The sequence below is a fragment of the Podarcis gaigeae genome (genome assembly GCF_964106915.1).
Source record: "Podarcis gaigeae genome assembly, chromosome: 3".
NCBI lineage: Eukaryota > Metazoa > Chordata > Lepidosauria > Squamata > Lacertidae > Podarcis > Podarcis gaigeae.
This window is the reverse complement of record NC_139680.1, coordinates 41,622,234-41,639,994: the sequence shown is the minus strand read 5'-3', so window position 1 is coordinate 41,639,994 and position 17,761 is coordinate 41,622,234. Positions and strand designations below refer to the sequence as shown.

The following is a 17,761-nucleotide window of genomic DNA, read 5'->3' as shown; positions in this document are numbered from 1 at the left end:
AAAATTGAGCTGATTGGGCTGGAAGAAGACTCAGAAAGTTTGCTCAAGGGCAGGTTACCTAGCAGAACCCATGTAAACACACCTTGGTATGAATTACACGTGTGAACTAAAAATAGATATCAGAGTTGCTACAGATTGGGGTCAGCACAGAGCTCCAAAACTGGCCAGCAGTACTGCACAAGGGGAGGAGACTGACAACAGCTTGTATACCAATCTAAAGGCAATGTGGCCAGTGGCCTGCAGTCAGTTTCTGTTTAGTGGAAGCTTCCCCTTCCCCCAGTCCAATCACACGTGTGTGTGTGTGTGTGTGTGTAGGATTGTGCTGAGAAGCACCATGAAAGCAACCCAACCCTATAAATGCATCATAGTTGCAGCAGTGTGAAATGGTGTGACTAGCAAGAGTTGGGCAAGTGCGTGACCGTACTAGACAAACACTCCAGCCTCAGGATTGATTGATTTATGACATTTGTGTACCACTTAATGATTGGAATTTCTAAGCGGTGTACCTGAATAGTAATAATTATAAAAATCTGCTGGATTTGCTATCTGGATTAATGGATACTTCTATATGTATATATTTTTTAAATGCATGCTACCCCTGGGGGGAAAGCTTCTACTAAACAAAAACTTACTGCAGTCCACTGGCCACCTTGCCTTTAGTGGACTTAAAGCGGTGTATAAAATTATGTATCGTATGAACAGAGAGGTTTTCTCCCCCTCTCATAGTACCTGAGCCACCCAGAGATCCTGAATCCTGGAAGGTTCGGGGCACACAGAACTTTCCCCATTTTTAAACTATGAAATTTGCTCCTACAAGATGTAGCAATGGCCATCATCTTGGATGACGTTAAGAGGGAGTTAGATATGGATAAGGCTAACCATATCTTTGAGAAAAGTCAGAGGCACTATGCCTCTGAATACCAATTTCTGGGACCCAGAGGTTATCCTCCTTGTGGCCTTTTCAGAGACCTCTGGTTGGCCACTGTGAGAAGAAGATGCTGAAGTAGATTGGGGTGATCCAGCAGGACCCTTCTTCCGTTGTTTATTATCAGTCATCTTGCTTGGAGCTTCAGTATTGCTCTTTGAGATTTGCATTGTAGAAATATCTGGGTCTGCGGGGGGGGGGGGGGTTGTTTTCAACAAAAGTACCGGTAACTAATACTTATGTGCTAAAGTATAGTTGTAATGTAGATGTACCATTTGAAGGGGGGAAATCTGGATTCAAATCCATCCTTAGCCAGGAAGTTTGATGGGTAACTTCGACAGATCTATATCAGTCTAACTTACCTTACAGGGGTATTGCCAAAAGAATAGAGTGTACAGTCATACCTCGGGTTACAGATGCTTCAGGTTGTGTTTCTTCGGGTTGTGGAGCACCGAAACCCAGAAGTACCGGAAGGGGTTACTTCCGGGTTTTGGCAGTCACACATGCACAGAAGCACTAAATCGCGCTTTGCACATGCGCAGAAGCACCGAATCACAACCCGTGTGTGTGCAGACGCACTGCTGCGGGTTGCGAACGCTGCAGGTTGTGAACGTGCATTTCGCACGGATCACGTTCGCAACCCGAGCATCTACTGTAATCCTATTTAAGCCACCTTGAGGGTCGAATACGTATGTAATAAATAACTCTCTTTTCCTAGGATGCTATTTTATACTTGGATATTTTTCTTCTTCTAGGAAACGCTGGCTCTTCTACTTTGCTCCAGGGAACCGGAAATGGAGTACCAACCACTCACCCCCACCTGCTCCCGGGGTCCCCTTGTTCTTCTCCTGCCTTCCACCTGGCTCCCAACACTAGCCAGCTCTGCAGCCTCGCTCCAGCTGACTACACAGCTTGTGCCCGTTCCGGTCTAGCCCTTAACAGATACAGCACTTCCTTGGCCGAAACCTACAACAGGCTTACAAACCAATCCAGCGAGACCTTTGCAACCCCAAGGACTCCCTCCTATGTCGGTGTGTCGGGCAGTTCGACCGTGAACATGCCCGTGGCAGGCAGCGACGGCGATGCGTTTGGCTGCCCTCAGACAGGCTTATCGATGCAGATTTCAGGGATGTCTCCGCAGCTGCAGTATATCATGCCCTCGCCGTCGGGCAACGCCTTCGCTGCAAATCAAACCCACCAGAGTTCCTACAACACTTTCAGGCTGCACAGCCCCTGTGCTCTGTACGGATACAACTTCTCCACATCCCCCAAACTGGCTGCCAGTCCTGAGAAAATCGTTTCTTCCCAAGGAAGTTTCTTGGGGTCGTCGCCAAGTGGAACCATGACCGATCGGCAGATGTTGCCCCCTGTAGAAGGAGTGCACTTACTTAGCAGCGGGGGGCAGCAGAATTTCTTTGACTCCAGGACCCTAGGAAGCTTAACGCTGTCATCATCTCAAGTATCTGCACATATGGTTTGATAAAGCCTTTTTAAAACAAAAGTACATTGGTTTCTACAATGTATTTCCTTTTCGGGATTATGCTAAGGTGATTAATGTGCCTAGTAAGGTGTTTATGCTTTAAAAAAAAGTCATCAAGGGAAGTTTGACTTAATCTTTTGACTTGCCTATTGGCAGATATTTGAATATGTGCTCGTGTTCAGAGTTAAGCTGAGTTTGTTTGCAGAGCAGCCCATTTAGTTTCCTGGTAGCAATAGACTTCATTTTATAACACGTTTGGCCATATGCAACAAATTAAGAAGGGCTTCCTGCAGCACTCTTTCCCCCCACATCTTTCCCTCTTTAAAGAACAAAACAACACTCAGGTCTGATTTAGATGAAACAAAAAACACTTTTAAAATATATATAACTACCATTTTGGAACAGCTGTCCTTAAAGTGTTCTTACCACAACGTGCTGGTGCCACAATGCACACATTACTTCTCTGTTGTAAGAGAGATAATAAACATATGTGGGCTTGCATTAGGCTTAGTTCAGAAGTCTATCAGATTTTCTAAATAAGGGGACAGGATGATCTCCCTTCTCAATCTTTGTGGTGTATCTGGCTTTTCATTGGCACACCATTGCTTTGCGAACACCTAGGAGCACTATGAAGAGACAATGATCTAAATTAAGCATTGGAACAGGCAACACGGCCTGTTTTTCTGTACAGAATGAATTTAAAGGAGGCTTGCTCCATGTGAAGAGAGTATAAAGATGATAGAGATTTTTATATTTTAAAATATTAAATATATGTTTCCAAATATAAAAGACAAGGCAGGACTTCTACATATTTCCATAAACTTTCTATTTAAGAATGGTGTTAGGAACGGTAGCTGAATGGTGGAGAGGGGCAGTGGCACTTGCCTGAGCTGGTAGGTGGGTCACTGTTGCTTAAGAGGAAGGAGAAGCGGAGGGGCAAGGTGCTAAGCAGGTTGGCACTCTGCAATTTGTATCAGCAGGAACACCATATTGGCTCCTCCATTGCATTTGCCCAGTGACCTGCCTGCTGCCTTGCCCCTCTGTAGCAATGATCTACCTGCTGGGGCATCAAGTAAGCATCGCTACTATTTCCCACCATCCACTCCAGGGTAGGGTGCTGTGGAAAATCACCCTTTCAGTTTCTGTAGTTCTACAAATCATTTGCTCACACACCTTTGTCACACTATAGCTAAGGTTGTAATCCTATATGGTACACCCTTTTCTACAAGGAAGTTCCACTGCACAGTGGTGCTTACCTCTGAGTAGACATGCATGATATCACACTGTAAACCTTACTGCTAGCTTGTTTTGAGTGTGTTCCCAAGAGCAGAAGAACCTATTGCGTAGGTTTGGGTCATCTGAACCCTCTTCTTTCCATGGATAGTGCCCTGCAGTGTGTTGACAGACTTCTGCCACATCTTGTGGTGACACTGGCAACTAGTGTAATGCAAGGAGCTTCAGTCAGAATGGCCATGCTTCAGTAGATGTGCAGAAGCGGCAGTGTACATTTCTTATAACCTCTTCAAAACCCTACAAGTATGACGTTTCTACTTGGGGGGTTAAGAAACCTAAACCATACAAATTTTCCGCTTGCACCATCACAGGCAACAGTTGTTCCCCTTCAATACACAAAACTTTAGTATTTCCTTGCCCCCATCCCAACAAACACTTGATTATAATTTTTTTCTCCTGATCATTTTCTGAGTATTTGTTTTGCCCGTAGACCTTAAAAGGAAGAAAAACACCCACGAGACACAATTAAAAAAACTATACCACTGTGCTATATAGAATACTAGAACCGTAACTGCAGAAGAAACTGTTCGTTATCCTTTTAGCAATCTTACATCTGCAGAGCAGTGAAATGAGAGTAGAAGAATTCAGGTCCAGAAATATTGTGTCTGGCTATTCCAATTGCAGGTAGGATTTGTCCAGACTTAAGCAGCGGCTCTTGTCAGATAAGTTCTGAGAAGTTCTTGTATCCGTTATACCTGGTATTTTGAATTTGAGTGCCCAATTTTAAACTTGAGCCACATTCCGGTATAAGAGGTTTGGGATCCAAAAAGCCTTATGAATGAAGAGGAAGTGTTTCCACAGGTGCATAGGGCTGGTGTCAAGAGTTTCCTTTCAGCAGCATCTTTTCACACCACTCTGGGGAGACCACAAGCTTCCAAGATTGGCTTTCTGAAGGCTGTGAGTGGCTACAGTGGGAAGGGCAGGAAATATGCACAGTGTTCTATGCACGGCTCTTTGGATCCTGGCCAATATTGTATGGTTCCTTAAACCCATAACATCAACCTTGCTTGTGAAGGTTTATGTTTCACACATTAGAAGTCTACTCGGCTAACCTGCATAACTGTAAATCTTGAAGTATATTGTGTGAACACTCAGCAAGCACAATGTCATAAAAGCACATTAGGTTTATAGTTCTGGACCCTCTTACTGTAGTAGCAAAGTAGGATTTCCTACTGAAGATGCAGGATCGTAGTTCTAAAAGTGTTGGCATGACAAAAATGGTTGTGCCAATAAGTGGAAGCAAATACAGCACCGTAAATGATGTTAAACATGTATCTGAATTGCAAAATTTGAATTTAGGATTCTGGATGAGATTCTCCTTGAGTTTGGAAGTCTCATATCAGTGTCTTACACGTTTCTATTCTAAGGTTGTCAGATATCCTGAACAATTGTTTTACTTGTTGCATGAATGCTGTTACAAAGGCAGTCAAGTTTCAAATAACAAAAATATATTAAATAAGACCCCTGCATTGCAGGGGCTTGGATTAGATGATCAGCTCTACAATTCCATGATTCCAACACAGTTACAAGGAATCCTGCTATAATTGAAAACATTAATATTTATGTTACACGAAATCTTAAATGGACATAATGCTATATTTAATTTTTTAACGCAAATGAATTATATGCTGCCACCTTAAAGGAAACTATGCTAAGAAGTGATGGGGCAAAATGGACCATTAAGGTCAAGGTCATGCTGTCTTGTAGCAAAAAAAATGCAGCACAACTGAACCCCCTGGGTATGTATGCACAATTATAACAGTATCTGCTTTGTAATTTCTATTGGATTTCCATTATCCTGCCTTTTTTGCAACATTTCCCCCCTCATATATTAATAAAGCCATTGTATTATAATTGAAACACATTTTCTCTTAAAATGCAGTTGCTTCTGTACATAGTAAATGGTGTATGATTACAAAGTCCAGCTTTTCATGGAATATAATGAATGCCAAATATGCAGTATATCTGTAATTATATATAGCTGTATTTTGTTTTTTAAAGCCACAGAAATGATATTAAAGTGTGTACCTAAAAACACTTTTTATTAAATTTTGAAAATAAAAATCCTTTAAAACCAACAACAACCCTAAATCTACAGCCATCCTCTTCAGAAAAGTGTTGTGCATTTTGACTGGGTGTTACATTTCTTCTTGAGGAACTCTCAGTGTGATATATCTTCCTGTCACTTTCTCCCTGCAGGGTGTTAACATTTTAATATGGTAAACGTAATACAGGAGTGGAACCGCCCGCCTCCTTAGCTGTCTTTAACATAGCGTGAAACAAGAAAACCTTAAGCACCTGGTACAAGCTTACCTTCGGAGGTGGCAATCAGAACTCATAATAGAAATTATGTACAAGGAAATCATGTTCTGACTCTACAGCCTTCTAGGCATGGGCAGTGGAAAATTCTGGTGCAAAGAGAAACCATGCAGCAAACCATGGGAGAGATTTTTTTTCATAATCCTGTCTCAATATGCTACTAAAATTAGGGTATAAATGCAACCAGCTGCAAGCTGCAGAGGAATGGGGGTTTGCAGTCACACAAGACAGGAAAACCCCCATGTTGCTGTAGAATATGTAATGGCTGCATTATTAAAGGTCTCATCATGATCCATTTCCCTCAAAACACTTGTCCCAGGTGTAAAAGTTGAGGAAATAAGTACCACTTGGATGTCATTAGGCACACAGTCGGTAGGCTTGCGGAGCGAGAAATATATGTGGAGTTCTTTTACGTGCTTAAATTTAAACCTGTTGCTATCTGTCCCCTCTTGTCATTTGAAGGTGAAGGTTGTGATAAATGTTGAGCACATGAAGAGTCTAATGCAGGCAGCCAACCAGCGACGTTTTTATTTTGGAACACAGGAATGAATGGCTTGCCGAGCTGAACTAGCCCCTGACAGACCCTTGCTATTTTGCCACATGCCTGAACTCATTCCAAAAGATGTGACGATAGGATGAGAGCTGTTTATCGGCCAGATCTAGAAAATTAACATTCGCATGCATGTTCCACTTGGCTTCTCCCTCGCTCTGCACCCCCCAAGTATATGGTCTGTTTTTGCTGCCTGATAAAAGGAGGGAAAGATATTACTCTGCTCTCCAGATGTTTTAGACCACAGCTCACAACAGGCCAAGAACATGGTCAATGGTGATGGGAGATGTCCTCAACATCTGGAGGGCACCATGTTGGCTACCCTTGACTTAAATGTTGCAGAATATATTGATTCACTGGCAAATGTAAGCAATGGATGATTGCACCACACTCGAGGAGGTGGGGAGGTAGAAAATGGCATGGTGGCAACCACATTAGCTATATCTGCTATAATATGTGTGGTCCTTGTAAACCCCTTGAAAACACAGCTATTGCTTCACCTGGCTAAACCAGGTGGGGGTAGCCAATGGGTCTCAAATTCTCAGTGACTTAGGGACTTAGGTTAGGTTCCCATGGATTGAGCAGATGAGACCAATAGTGGGCCCAACACTCCAGATGAGACCAGTAGTGGGCCCAACACTCCAGAAGGTGGTTTCTTTACATGCTGTAGAGGGAAGTGGGGGCCAGATGGGGCTCGTCAACCTGGAGAAGGAAAGCTCTGATCCTAAACTTCTGTTGTCATGTGGAATATCTTCAGGAGAAGAAAAGGCTACGGCATAAACCCCTACACTAAATATAGCTCTCCTGAAATCTAGCAAGATTCAACACCCCGCCCCCCATCAGGCAGGCCGAATATGCCTGATTTCAAACAGATCTGCCAAAAATAAAGGTATACAGGTAGATTGTTCCTCTATATCTAATCTCAAACTTTTTCTTTAAAGATTGCCTGTAATTTTGTAGGCTTTATCCTACCTACTTGATGACCTGCAAATTTCATCTACTTCTGCAAAAAAACCCCACCAAATACTGAAAGTGAAGATGAAACTTCATCCCCCCCCCATTGGCCTTGGCCCCCAACCCAATTTTTCCAGCCTCCAAAGTACTCAAGATCAAGGTAAGCCATTTCCCAAAGTGCTGAATCTTAATAATATACAGCACACAACTTCTGGTCTTTTGATGACACATCTTTCCATTTAGTTTTTTGTGTCTGCTACTCCTGAGTTATAATATTAGACTGTAGATTTCAAATTGTATTTTCTTTTATAGTAAGCTGCTTTGCACATTTTGGGGGGGAGGTTGTATCTAAATAATTTAACAAATTTAAATAATTTAACAAATAACGTAGAGGTATCCTACATTGGGTAAATAGGCCTGATGCTGATAGGAATTTCTACACATGATCATGTGTCTCATAGAAGGCAACTAGCAAATCTCCTCAGAGATCACTTTGCTCTCACAAAATTTCCTCAAATATTTTATTGCTTAGCACTGTTTCTGACAATCATTATATATGTGTGTAGGTGCACTACCTTGGGGGCCAAAGTGCCTTTTGGTCAAAAGGCAGGCGTAGAAATAAACTACCTACCTGTATCATCCATGGTAGCTGTTCCGAGTCTGCCCTGTATCACCAAGTCCTTAATATACTATGTGTCATATGCTGCAGCGCTTCATTCCCTGCTTCACAAGTGTATGGGATGGATAGTGTGTCACAGAAAATGGAAGGTTTCCTTGAAGTTGCTTTGGCCTATGCAATAGGAAAAGAGACATCAGGGTGGGGAGAGTCCACCCTAAGAGTTCAGCAAATTGGCCTATTACTTTATTTCCCTTTCAAACATTAACATTTTTGCCCAGGTTTGGTAAAGCAGCTTAAGAGGAAGAGGTGCACAAATAAACAGATTTGTGGACATATCATGTTTTGCACTATTATTGTGGTAGTTCTTGTAGACTATGGTAATCAGGAGATCTACACAGTCACAACAGAGGGGGCAGAGCACACTAAATGGTTCTCTTCAGTAGGTTTCCCCATCCTGGTGCACCCCTGATGTCATGGACTGCAACTGTCTGACCATTGGCCGTGCTGTCTGGGGCTGATGAGAACCGTAGTCCAAAGCATCTGCAGTAGAAGGGCAACTGGAGGAACCCTAGTGTGTTGCACCAGCTTTATGAAGTGATCCATGTAGGATTGCATGAGGCAGCTACACTCATAGTCCTTGCTGTGTTTCTTGTGCTTGTGAAGTGAAGAACTGGGAAGAGAACATACTGTCTAAATTTTCCACAACCGTGCTCCAATGGACTGTGCTTCTGGCAAGCTTGCTTTGAGCCAATGGACGCCAATGTGATGATTTCCTCATGCTCAGAGAACCCCTGAGTTGGTGGTTGCAGCTACTTTTCCTATGCTGCTGACTGTCGCGTAGGCTTACAGTAGGTGAGTGCAGCAGTGGAGCACCAGGAATGGATTCTGGACAGCTTTCCTGGCCTGTTAATGGTTGGCAGAGTATTTGATGACAGTTGCAAGAATCTGATGCACAGCAGTATCCTTTACAGCAGTTTAATCTTTGTCATCAAATCCTCCAGCAGCCATGATTAATAGCAGCACTTGAGCCTAGTTTGAAAGTTGTATATTTGGCAGCTATGAACTTTGATCTATGGTTTCACTTTAAAGAATCATTATGACACAAACGTCTCCTGTGATCCTTCCCTCTAATTAAACCACACACAAATACAACATGGAGAAATCCGATGCTATTGATATAAGCTCTGTGTTTATTACGATATTTTAGGCACTTTATTAAAGTGGACTGTCCTTCCCAGCAAGATAGTAGATAAGCTCCCTAAGAACAATAATATCAACCAGAAGCATCACAAAAAGGAATTTCCCAAGGCCAGAGTTGGCTTGAAATTGGCTCTGTTGGTTTATACAGCACCCAAAGCTCAGTTAAAGGCTCAGGCTTTTTAACCCAAGCTGACATTAGTTTAATTCAATGATCCCAGCTCTTGGGCAGACTTTTCCACAAACTGTTTCCCTTTCCCTGACTGACACACAGTAGCTACCCACAGAAAGCAGAACTGTGGCTGGGACAAATGTACAAATGCATCCAGCATCAAGCTACAAAATGGCTGCTCACAGGGGTGGCCTTGCAAATACGGCAACTATTCAGAGCAGCTGCCCACTCGACAATGCAAAAGAGAGGCCCACAGAAATGAACCATTTTGTCGGTCACACACTGCAACCGCTCACCAACCTGGAGCCTGCACAACACACTTTTGCAGAGAGACGCAAGCACCGACATGCATATAGCACCTACATGCAGAGGTGTGCACAGAAGCAGACTGCATATATGTGCACACAAGATGCCCACACCTATTTCAACCAACCACAGCGTGCTGCTCAGCACAGCATCCTTGACAGACAGCTGCACAAACATGCTTGGCAGCCAGCTGGACAGATGCACACAGCAGCTGCCCCACCCCAAGGTTTGCAGCAGCAGCAGCAGCTCAGAAACATGCACATAGTGACCCACAAGCATCTACCCACCTACAGTAGTTGCCTGCACAAGCAGGCACAGCAGTTGCCCATGCACACATCTATAACAGTAGCTCAAATAAATGCACAACTCCATGCGGCGTCTGCCTGCACTACTGCACTCTGTGGCTGCCCATAGTAGCTCCCCACACAGATATGCACAGCAGCAAACAAATGCATCTGGCTTGGCTATCAGGAAGCATAGTCCACCTATATAAAATACTAGGCTCTCCCATTTCCCCCCCTCCTTTTAACATTTAATAATTAATTAAAGTGTCTGTTCCTAACTGGCCCCCTTCTTTAAGAAGACAACAAAAGGGCATGCTCTGGATTTATTAACCATATTAAGATGCTTGCTTCAACTCCACTGTAATTATTCTAGACTCCCAGTTGCTTCCTCCACCACCACCATGGAGATTAAAAAAGGAACACAGCAAATCAGAAGCACACCCAAAGACACTGAAAAAACAACAACATTAAAGTGAAATATCCATAAGATCCAAAAATGCACAATAAGATCATACAATAAAATGCATAATGCAAAACTACTACATTCCCATGGAATCCTCTGCATGTTTAAAGGTAAAGGGACCCCTGACCATTAGGTCCAGTTGTGACCGACTCTGGGATTGCGGCGCTCATCTTGCTTTATTGGCCGAGGGAGCCAGTGTACAGCTTCCAGGTCACGTGGCCAGCATGACTAAGCCGCTTTTAGTGAACCAGAGCAGCACACGGAAACGCCGTTTACCTTCACGCCGGAGGGGTACCTATTTATCTACTTGCACTTTGACGTGCTTTCGAACTGCTAGGTTGGCAGGAGCAGGGACCGAGAAATGGGAGCTCACCCCATCGCAGGGATTCAAACCGCCGACCTTCTGATCGGCAAGTCCTAGGCTCTGTGGTTTAACCCACAGCGCCACCCGCATCTGCATGTTTAGTTGGATGTAAATCCCACTGTGTTCAGCTGGGCTTACTTCCAGGGAGTGTGTATACCTCAGACCTGGGGCCAAATGCAGCCCTCCAGACCTCCATATCTGAACTTCAGGACTCTCCCTTGGCCACACGCCCCTCTTCCAGGCTACAGATTCCACTGGTCTCTTCTGCATTGTCCTTGAGTGCCTCTGGCTGGCTGGGATGTGTCTCATTGACCTTTGTCAATGCCTTTTGTTTGCCTGGATGTAGAGGTGTGCATATGGGATTTTAAAAAAAAAACCTATGACTTTTGCATGACCTTACTGTACAAAGGTAAGAGTCACATCTGTTTCTCCACCCACTCTTTCACTCCACTCAATATTGGCATGCAGCCCTCAGAAGACTGACTGGCCATGAGGAATACAGCCCCTGGGCTGAAATAAGATTCACTGCTCCATATATGTACTGTATGTATGACTGAAGTCACATAGCAACTGGCCTAAGGTCACCCAGATTGCTAATTACGTGGGGCCTCACGCCATCCATTTATTTACTCTATAACATTATCTGGACAGTGTCCATGTGACAAGAGAAGGATGAAATTACAGGTACCATAAGTAATACAAATTACTGAGAAGCTTCCTCTCCCAGTCAACAAGTTCACCAAAGGTGCAGAAGTCCGATTCACCTTTTTCTTTGACTGAATGTGACTTAATATTTTACCATTGTCTATTCTGTTTTTTTATTTGAACATAGCTTTTGTATCATTACTATTTAAACTTATAAGTCAGCCTTTAAAAAAAGAAAGAAAAGTACCTTAAAGCAACTTACAGCAATATAGCCCAAAACAGAACAGAAAACCCTCAAACATTTTACGTAACAGGGTGACTTTAATTTAGAAGAAAGGCGCATGCAGCTTTACAGGATATTTTTTTTGTTGCAAGTAAATTGTTATGTTACAGTTTAACCTTGTCTGGCAAAAGAATGGAAGTTCTGGGAAAAAGAGGCTTCCTGTGACTTTCCCCACATATCTGAAACTCGATCCACTTGGTCCAGGACCAGTCAAACCGACAGATTTCCTCCGGTGACCTCAGCGAAGGCTAAATTAATTGCACTCATTGGTGCCTGTAAGTGGTGTGTGTGCCGCAGGTGCCTCTTCAATCACCAAAATGACAACATATGCATGGCATGAACGCGGCCTTTTTCTTTTCTGACACCTCTGTACAATCAAAGTTTGAAACCCGGCTGGAGCTCTTTAAGACATCCTGGCCCCAATGCTGTCAACCATATGTTCTTCCATCAACTGGAACTACAAACCCCTGTAACTGTATGACTTACACTGCACTCCAGTGTAGCCCGTTCTGCGTTGGCTTTGACTGACAATCTTTGGTCATTGCTACAGATGCCAGAATTTATTTCTTTGAAGTCTTGTGTATTTGGGGCTTGGGGGGCGGAGGTGGGGGAGGGGAGGGGAGGTGCTTTCAAAGACATGGCCCAATGTTATGTTTTGCATAAGCAGGTTTTGCGCAACATCTGTCACAGCTGTGGCTGATGCACTGACATCCACTTTCCGTTGTAGTCTATCTTGCTAAATTAAAATCAGTGATGAGGTAACTATGAATACACAAATCATGCAGCACAGTTGTACTGACCTGGAGCTTTTTGTGGCTGGCTTCAGTAAATGCAGTGGGAGGAAAGGAGGAAACGTCAATGTCCGGACCTCTGGATTTTGGGTCAGCAGACGGTTCTCTCACTTCAAGGAGGAAATACAGGATGTTGCAGGGCATGGCTGGCATTCTGCCACTCAATGTAGCAATGGCTTTATAAGAGGGTTAGAAAAATTCATGGAGGATAAAGCTATCAATGGCCTCTAGTCACAATGGCTGTACGTAAACCTCCAGAATCAGATATGGTATGCCCATGAATACAAATTGATGGGGAACAAGAGGAGTAGTAGTAGTAGTAGTAGTAGTAGTAGTAGTAGTAGTAGTAGTAATTTATTATTTATACCCTGCCCATCTGGCTGGGTTTCCTCAGCCACTCTGGGCAGCTTCCAACAAAATATTAAAAATACAATAAAACATCAAACGTTAAAAGCCTCCCTAAACCGGGCTGTCTTCAGATGTCTTCCAAAAGTAAGATAGTGGGGGAGAGTGCTATTGTCCTCATATTCTGCTTGTGATCTTCCAATAAGCAATGGCTGGCCACTGTGGGGAAAAAGAAGCTGGATTAGATGGGTGTTTCCTCTGTTCCAGCATAGTTCTTTTTATGGTGAACCATGGCCGCCTTCTTTAAAGTGGTCTAGTGGCAACACACAAGCACACACACACACCATTGTAGCAGCATCATTTGAAAGATATTTTTGCACTCAGAACTTTCCAGAGAGATGTCGTATCATTTTCTGGCCATTAAGCTCCATCAGAAAGCCAACCACTCACCAGCACTGGTTTGGCCAATCCCAGCATTGTTTCAAGGCAATATTTTGTGGCAGCTGCAAAACAATGGCTTTGGTTCACCATTCTGGGATGCTATTCTGTTCTCATGCTTCTGTGTCCAATGACTTGGGATAGGAGACTAATTCAATTCATTTCACTTTTAGAGGTGACTCTATCTAATTTGCCCTTGCACCATTGCACTTGATTCTTGCATCGTTTCTTGAAGCAGACACTCGCAAGTACAACAGGACCTCTGTAAAAATTCTATTACCGTCCCAGGGTCAAAATTATGTAAAACCGAATACCAATTAACCACTCTTCTGATTTCTTCTCAAAATCATTCCCCAAGCTGCCAAAACCCTGCAAGGGTTCCAGATGTTTGTTTGCAGTGTCAGGTGCGCTTTTCGGGGGGGGATTGGGGGGGATTACCAGCAGGAAAAAGGTTAAGACACTTTTCCACTACTGCACTTCAACTGAAATCCATAGTCTTCTGAGTGTGCTTTTTGATGTAAAAAAACAAACAAACCCCAAACTGATGGGACTTTAATACATGCATGCATGTAAAGGGCAATTTACATCTTAGGGCCAAAAGAGAGAAAATGACAGGAGATCTATTATCATGCCCCCCACTTTTATTTAGAGGGCAGAGAGTACTCACAGGGTGTGGGGGTTGATTTGGATCTGGAAAACTAGAAGGAGAAACATATTAACCTTCCCCCAGCAGCACAACCCTGATCCAAATCGCACCTTGCCCTTTTGAAAAAAAAATGTGTGAACTCCCACTGTCTTATCTAGTTACACCCTTAACATACTTCACTGAAAGGAAATATCAGAGTTGACCTTTTTGTTAATTAAGCTTCGGCAGGACAATCCTGCAAATGTCTACACAGCTCACCTACCAATGATTGTGTACATATTACTGACTTAAAATTCAGCTAGGGCATTCTTTCTATCAACTTGGATCAGAACAGGTTTGAGAGGGAGTGCATCAAAACATGGTATTTCATATAAAACACCTGGACAGATAAAGGGAAGAAATGAATTGTGACTAACATTGTGTATGTACACCACTTCCTTAATCAGTGTCAGGAGCACACTGGAGTAAATAGGAATGTGTACTCAGCCTGTGTGTGTTCTAACCAAGCCACCAAACTGAAAACGGTGCACTTTGATAGCACTGACAGAATCCTTGAAATTTACTATGTACATGGAAGTCACTCACACACAGTGACCGCAACACTTCATGGCAGAGTTTCCATGCTGGAGAATAAGCAAAAAGCTACTTTTTGGTGTTAGCTTGCTGGCAATTGTTCCACTGTTTACAATAACGCAACTTGATTGTTCATGTGGTTGTGGTATAAAATAGATGTGCAGACTTATAAATGGTTCTTGTAATATTGGAACAGCAAGAGTTGCTCTAAATTTGGGACACTGAGGCTAAACTTGAACCTTTAATGAGTTGGGAAGGGCTGGACAGAGTTGTATAGTTATATGCCGTATTCCAGAACACCACCTCATACCATTTATTGTTAAAAATTAAGGGCCATAGTCTGCAGCAATGGACACCCTTGCTCAACCTAATAGCCTTGAGTATTACATATGAAGCACAGAATTGACTATGTCCCACTTCAGAGTGGCAAAAGACCTCATATGTCATAGATGTGATGAACAGAGAGGGAAAGGCATGTGCCTCTGGCTGCTCCTGGGTTACTAACTAGAGCTGAATTGGATTCCACTTACGACACAAGGGGGATTCTCCCACCCAGTCCTATGAGCTGCTTGTGAAAGTGGAGTGCCTAAAAGACTTGGGGTTTTGGAGAGACTGACACTTAAGTAAGAATAGCTTGGCCGTGCTCCAGAGTTTGCAACAAAAGGGAACAGCAACACGCTATGCTGTCTGACAGAAGTAAGAAAGCAGAGCTGTTGAAATGACAGACATGATTGCTAAAGTCTGCTAAAGAGATAACAACACTTCCACATGAGAAGGAGGGTGAGGAGAGAGAGAGAGAAAAGAAAGAAACCCAGAGCAGCTGTTAGACACAAAAGGATCTTTGGCTGTGATAAAGAATTTCTCAGCAGGCGGATAATTAGACAGAATCCAGGCACCAGTCAGCAATCAATGCCACATTACATGAATAGAAAATAAAGAAAACCTAAGGAGAACCTGTTTTCTTATTTTAATTTATTGCCCACCCTTCACCTTAAGGGCCTAGGGTGGAGTACAGCAATTTAAAATACAACACAGAAAGGACATGAATGTTTCCCCCCATAAATACAGTTCACGTCATAGTACAAAGCATGTTTGCTATGGCTGCATGTTCTTCTGTATCTTGGTTATACTGAAGTAAATGTTATGTGTGGCTTCATAGATACACATAAGATGATGGCTGTGTGCATGGGATGTGCAAAAGGTGTGCACATTTGCACCATCCTTCTTGCTACCTTATTACACCTATGCAGTCACAGGAATCCAAAGATCTCCGCAAGTATCACAAGGGGTTTGTTTGCCTTCATTGAGAGCACATTTATTTCATGAATGGGCGAATTCTTAAGGCCACAGTCTTTCAAAAACTGTCAGACATTTTAACCATCAAAAGATGTGGGAGAAAGATTGCTGCTGCTGGCATCTGTCTGTATTGAAAGACAATGGAGTGTGCCTCTGGGGGTGAAGCCAAACTGTTACGTTGGCAGCGCCAAAGTGACCTCTCCGGGGTGCAAGCCTGGGTGATGTGTACGGAGGTCCTGGCTACCCAAACAAGACTCCTCTCTCGGCCTTGCTGATGTGGTCCAAAGGACAGTAAAAAAATATGTGTGGCACAAGCTTGGCTGCAGGCGTTGCGGGAAGGAGGAGTACAAGGTGCCATCCAACTGCCTTAGAAACTCCACTCTGGATTTGTGTAGGGTTTATTCCTTAGCCTTTTCTTCTACCAAAGATAGCCCACAAGGCAGTGAAGGTTAAGATCAGGATTTTCCTTCTCCTAGATGGGCTACCTTTCCAGGTTGATGAGCCCCATCTGCCCCTCACTTCCCTCTACAGCATGTAGAGAAACTGCCTTAATGAGCATTGGACTCACTATTGGTCTCATCTGCTCAATCTGCCAGAGCCTATCTTTGCATGCAGGGAAATGCAAGCGTTTGAGACCCATTGGCTCCCTCACCTGGTGCAGTTGGCCAGTCGGAGTCATCTCCCAGGGTGCAGCCGCTGTTGCATGCTAACAACTTCTAGGAGCCACAGTAGATTCTTAGGAGCATGCTTTCTTACAATCTAAGCCAATTATGCTTAACACATCTACATGGAACAAGAGGCACTGAAAGTGGCTCTGGCTTCCTGGTACATTGGTTCATTTCAGAACTCTAAATGTTCCTGTGCAGATAATGTCTCTGTCTCTCTCATATAACTCGTGTCTGCATATGTATTTGACAACATCTCATCAACATTTGGAGAGAGATCATGTTCATACTGAGATTAGGATGCGCTGTCCCTGCCTGGAATGTCACTTGATAGGTTCCAGCAATGCTCTTCCCTGCCCTGCTTCAAGCACTTCGACATTTGCTGATGACTCTGTGGATAACTGGCATGATTTGCGATGTGCTTCTTAGCAAGCTGAGCAGCAGAATACACTAATGTGGAGAGATTTGTCGCCACCAGAAATAGAAACTTCTGCAGACAGCCCACTCATCTTGCTGCAGTTCCCTTGCCTTTTGACTTCAGCACAACTCACTCGGTGTTGGACGAATGTGTAAAGATACAGTGAAGATTTCATGATTCAGTTGAAAGATTCCATTTTGACACTATCTTTCGGCAATTTGTTTCAGAGTGACACCCAGTATTGCTTGTTAACAGCATGTATTGTTAAGAAGCATATCTCAAGAGAGGTGTCCATTTCCTTGCTCAAACAGCTTTTGAGTTTTTTGGAGCATCTAGGGACCCCTGCAGACTGGTGTTTTGGTGGGTGCATTCTGCAACAGGGCACAGATACAACAGTGCAATTGTGGTGGATTTATACTGGATCATTCAAATGTCATTATGCTTTATTAGTTGCATTAGCGATGCTCCCCCAGCTTTGCCACATTATTGGAACCAGGACGGTCAACAAACGCAGAGGGGGAAACAAAAAATCCAGAATGCTTGTGGTATAAACAGTTACAGGATTTCAGCAGGAACATAGGGAATGTAGTATATCCACCCTCCAACTCTTGCAAGCACAAACAGTATTGAAAGTAGGGTAGTGCTTAACCTTTCTAAAGATATAACTACCAGTATGAGTACAAATACAGTGGTACCTCAGGTTACAGACGCTTCAGGTTACAGACGCTTCAGGTT

General features: G+C 43.4%; 1 protein-coding gene and 1 long non-coding RNA gene across 2 annotated transcripts in view; one reads left to right on the top strand and one right to left on the bottom strand.

The window, feature by feature from the left end:
- The window catches only part of TBX18 (T-box transcription factor 18), a 35,541-nt gene extending 29,752 nt beyond the window's left edge, over window positions 1-5,789 (top strand). The window contains exon 8 of the mRNA XM_083730432.1: window positions 1,681-5,789. Coding sequence (XP_083586558.1) covers window positions 1,681-2,405 — 725 coding nt within the window. The 3' untranslated portion in view covers window positions 2,406-5,789. The remainder of the gene's footprint in view (window positions 1-1,680) is intronic.
- A 3,558-nt stretch (window positions 5,790-9,347) lies between these two features.
- Window positions 9,348-16,770, bottom strand: LOC310840837. The gene is made up of 3 exons (XR_014562191.1): window positions 16,596-16,770; window positions 12,655-12,821; window positions 9,348-10,549 (listed from the first exon to the last, which is right to left on the bottom strand). It is a non-coding gene; the product is annotated as an uncharacterized lncRNA (long non-coding RNA).
- Window positions 16,771-17,761: the final 991 nt, after the last annotated feature.